General features: G+C 40.4%; 1 protein-coding gene across 1 annotated transcript in view; it reads right to left on the minus strand.

The window, feature by feature from the left end:
- LOC115374334 (neural-cadherin) overlaps positions 1 to 5,000 on the minus strand; it is a 188,585-nt gene that overhangs the window by 55,207 nt on the left and 128,378 nt on the right. Inside the window, exon 12 of the mRNA XM_030073191.1 lies at positions 4,274 to 4,441. Coding sequence (XP_029929051.1) covers positions 4,274 to 4,441 — 168 coding nt within the window. The remainder of the gene's footprint in view (positions 1 to 4,273; positions 4,442 to 5,000) is intronic.

A 5,000-nucleotide genomic window follows, 5' to 3' on the forward strand; every position in this document is an offset into this window, starting at 1 on the left:
TCTATTCTGTTCCATTCTATTCTATTCTATTCTATTCTATTCCATTGTATTCTTTTCTATTCTATCCTATTCCATTCTATTCTATTCTGTTCTATTCTATTCTATTCTATTCTATTTTTTTCTGTTCTATTCTATTCCATTCTTTTCTTTTCTATTCTATTCTATTCCATTCTTTTCTATTCTATTCTATTCTATTCTATTCTATTCTATTCTGTTCCATTCTATTCTATTCTATTCTTTTCTATTCTATTCTGTTCCATTCTATTCTATTCTATTCCATTCTATTCTTTTCTATTCTATTCCATTCCATTCTATTCTGTTCTATTCTATTTTTTCTGTTCTATTCTATTCCATTCTTTTCTATTCTATTCTATTCCATTCTGTTCCATTCTATTCTATTCCATTCTATTCTATTCTTTTCTATTCTATTCTGTTCTATTCTATTCTATTCTATTCTATTCTATTTTTTTCTGTTCTGTTCTATTCTATTCTATTCTATTCCATTCTTTTCTATTCTATTCTATTCCATTCTGTTCCATTCTATTCTATTCTATTCCATTCTATTCTATTCTATTCTTTTCTATTCTATTCCATTCTATTCTATTCTATTCTATTCTATTCTATTTTTTTCTGTTCTATTCCATTCTATTCTATTCTTTTCTGTTCTATTCTATTCTATTCTTTTCTTTCTGTTCCATTCTATTCTATTCTATTATATTCTATTCTATTCTAAACACACACACACCACAACATGCTGGCTCAAACAACTCAACCTTTCACATTTAAACTTTATGAACTCACAGATAAATCTACAGGGCTCTGATTCTGTGTGTGTGTGTGTGTGTGTGTGTGTGTGTGTGTGTGTGTGTAAAACATCCTGCAACAGCAGGAACGGGAAACAAGCACGCAGGAGGAAGTGGCCTGATGATGCTGATGAGACAATTATACGCACACACACACACACACACACACACACACACACACGGGCGCATACAAACATACACACACACACACACACGCACACACACACCAACGTCAGGTCTCCATCTACCTTGTTAACAGTGTAATTAACAGACTTTATTAATGCTGCAAAATGTAAAAGAAGAATTCCTTAACCAGTAAGTGAGAGAGAGAGAGAGAGAGAGAGAGAGAGAGAGAGAGAGACACAGAGAGAGAGAGAGAGAGAGAGAGAGAGAGAGAGAGATGTGAGGCTGTTGACCTGCAGTGTGACGCAGCATGAACACAGGCACCTGAACGCATCACTCAGCTGATCAATGCCTGATGATGCTTTGTTCATTTTAACTCCATCATCATCATCATCATCTTCATCATCATCATCTTCATCATCATCATCATCACGGAGGGCCCGAGGCTCTTAAACGTCTCGCTGTGGCTCATCCTCAGCTTCATCCTACTGAATCTGAATCTGTGCTGAATAAATCTAAACGGGATAAACGAGGGGACCTGAACGCACCTCCACCTCTTCACCTGTTGTCTCTTCTCTCCGTCTCTTTCTGTCGATGCTGCTCTCTCTCTCTCCTCCATTTTATTTCTCACTCTTTTGTTCCCTTCCTCCCTTCATTTTTGCCCTCCCATCACACACACACACACACACACACACACACACACACACACACACACACTCTATCTGTCAGGTTGAACACAGTAATTAAGCTTCTATCTTTCTGAGGTGATGCAGTCGATTGTGAAGCAGCTATAATTACCTCTCTCTCTCTCCTTTTCTCTCTCTCTCTCCTTTTGTTTGTTCTGACTGACAGACAGAGCTGTGGGTGGCAAACCATCATCATCATCATCATCATCATCATCATCATCATCATCATCGTCATCATCACTCTTCTGTATTCCCAATAGCAGATGTAGAGGGAAAATTATTACACGCACAGATATTATACACTTTACCACATGTCGCATATGATTACACAGACACACGCATGCCTGACTGTGTGAAGCTGACACACACACACACACACACACACACACACACGCATTTGTAAATGTATGCTTGTCCACAGATGCTTATGCACATGAATACACACCTGAATATTTAAGTTTGCACAAACACTGCACACACAAATGCACACACTCATACACAGGAAACGCAGGCACATATTTGTGCATGACCACACACACACACACACACACACACACACACACAGACACACAGACACACACAAGCCGTTGAACACACACTCACACACCCTGCGCCTGTTTGGAAAGTGACGAGCCGCCACCAAACGGAGCAGCTGGAGGCAGAAACTCCTCCACCTCCTAATCCTGCAGCTTTAGAAACGAAAACAAATTAGGACGGAGGGATGGAGGGATCAGAAGGCACAAAACACTGGAGGTACTGCACAGCTCTGTGAGTGTGTGAGTGTGTGTGTGTGTGTGTGTGTGTGTGTGTGGTGGGGGGGTTCAAGCACATCAGGTGAAACAGACTTGAGGCGGGTTTGCTCTGTTTGCTCGGCAGAAAATGTTTGGGAGCGCTCGGCTAAATGTGCTGACGTGTGTGTGTGTGTGTGTGTGTGTGTGTGTGTGTGTGTGTGTGTGTGTGTGAGCGAGAGAAGCTCCTCGGGCTCTGTGTGGATGAGAAGAGGGAGGATGTGGACGGACAAAAGACGGAAAACACTTTTATTCCTGCAGGAGGGATGAATTTAAATGCCTGCTGCTGCTGCTGCTGCTGCACTAACGAGGTCGACAGCGAGCTCGTTATCACCGGCCGCTGATTAGGGCCCGGACCACGTATTGAAAACCAGCGTATCAGAATACAAACCTGATCAGAAAATATATATACTCATTGTTTACCTTATAGCGAGCCAGCGTCACCACTGTAAAGAGCTGTGGTGCAGAAATAAAGCGAACTCAGCACCGTTAAACACTTAAAAACACTTATTGAGCATTAAATCATGTCATAATGTCATTTCCATCCACGTTCACACAGGAGCGCTGATATAAAACTCAGTGTCATCACACGTGCTCACAACTCTAATCCACTCCTACAAATTAATAATCAGAACACACCCGAACCTCCCGACATCCCGAGGCTTCATCATCAAACCCCAGTTTGCTCTGCAGGAAGCCACAGAGAGCCTGAACCGCACACACACACCGAAAAAAAAACAAACAAAAAAAAAATACGGCCTGTTTTGTGTAAATTTGCTGTGGAGGGAACAATATTGTAAGTTATGGAGGACGAAGCGGCTAAATGAGCTGCAGAGGCTAGAAAACTCACACAGAAAGTGAATAACGCCTGCTGCCACAGCCCCTCTCTGACTTAGCAATCAGTACGTTTAATTTCCACTATTATTCCCAATATTACAGTAATCCTAATTTGATACAAGTCATGTACACAGAATATTCCACTTGGATATTCTGAATGAGATGCATTCACAAAAATAAAAGCCCACATTTGTGGTCAGAAGGAGAAACAAGTCTGCTTCTAAACATTAGGAAAGACGTGGATATCAGCTGGTTGTTGTAGCTGCACAGACATCGGGGGTCAGAGTCTGCACGGCTGCAGGCAAACAGGAAACACTGTTTATATTATATATATATATATATATATATATATATATATATATATATATACTATACTATATATTTATAGGCTGTTTATATATTTCTTTATATTTATTATATATATACTTTTTTTTAAATACTTTATATTTATATAGGCTGTTTATATTTATTTATATATACTGTTTATACTTATATATCTTATTTTTATATTTACACTTCTTCTTTTTTTTTTTTTTTTTACCTTGCTTTATTTATTTATTAAGGCTTATACCGGGACCTGAGTCCTAATTTTGTACCACTAATATGTAAATGTGAGCTGGTATGACAATAAAGTTCCTTGAATCCAGCTTTGCTAGGAATATTGTCTTTTTCAGAATAAGAGCAAAGCTGGAATATGAAGATGATACTGCACCTACACCGGTGATGTGTGTCTGTAGTGTGTTTGACAGGGAAACTGGAAAATCTACTTGAAATTCCCACATGTATCAGAATAAATCAAATGTTGTCCTCACATACAACAAAGAGCAAAAAACCTGGATGAGTCCATGGAAAATGAAGTGAAAAAATGACGTTTTGAGTCTTTTCAGTCACTGTTTACTGCCCTTTTGTCCTGCCACATCAGATATTCATATTGTTAGCTTGCTGTAGCAGTCCACAGTATGTTTAGGGAACAGGTGCACCACCGGCGTGCTGCTTTTGTCTTTTCACGTCTGGTTTGGCGTGACAGTGAACTCACCACGATCTTGGCGTCTCGCGCGGTGTTCTCCGGCACGGTGACCCAGTACTCGGGCTGCTCCCAGGTGGGCGGCTGGTTGTGGACGTTGGTGATGATGACGGTGAGCTCCACCGAGCTGCTGCGGTTGCCGCCGTCCGACGCCACAATCTGCTGGCTGATCCTGGACGTCTGCGGAGGGACGCAGGGGTCAGAGGTCGTGTCACACACACAGGAAAACATGACGTTTTACAGTACATCAGGCAATGAGTGAGAAACATCTTTCAGTCACTCTGCTGTTGTAACTCTAGGGATTCTGAGTAATTCAATATTTCTTTGAGTTTCATAACAAAACAGGAAAACACCTTTATGATCAGTTTAGACAGGAGGGAAGGTGGGAAATGTAGGAGTTGGGGTCTGATGTTTGTTATAGGATAATCAACTCAACCAAATCTGGTCCTCATGCGGAGCTGAGCGGCCTGCTGACCGTCTTCTAATTCGCAACCAGCGTTGGGACCAATTACTCACAAAACTAATAAGTTACAATGACTAATTACTTCTGTAAAAAAGTAATTTTGATTACTACTTAATTACTGCTGCAGAAGAGTAATTCAATTACTGGGGAAAGTAATTTTTATGATTACTTTTTTCTTTTCTTAAATCCTCTTATTAATGCACATATTTCTGCGTTGCTGTTGCAGTGTGGACATTGCTGTCAAATTTCATCTATCATTGTCAGTGCTGGCCACGT

This window comes from Myripristis murdjan, chromosome 16, assembly GCF_902150065.1.
Source record: "Myripristis murdjan chromosome 16, fMyrMur1.1, whole genome shotgun sequence".
In the NCBI taxonomy this organism is placed as follows: Eukaryota; Metazoa; Chordata; class Actinopteri; order Holocentriformes; family Holocentridae; genus Myripristis; species Myripristis murdjan.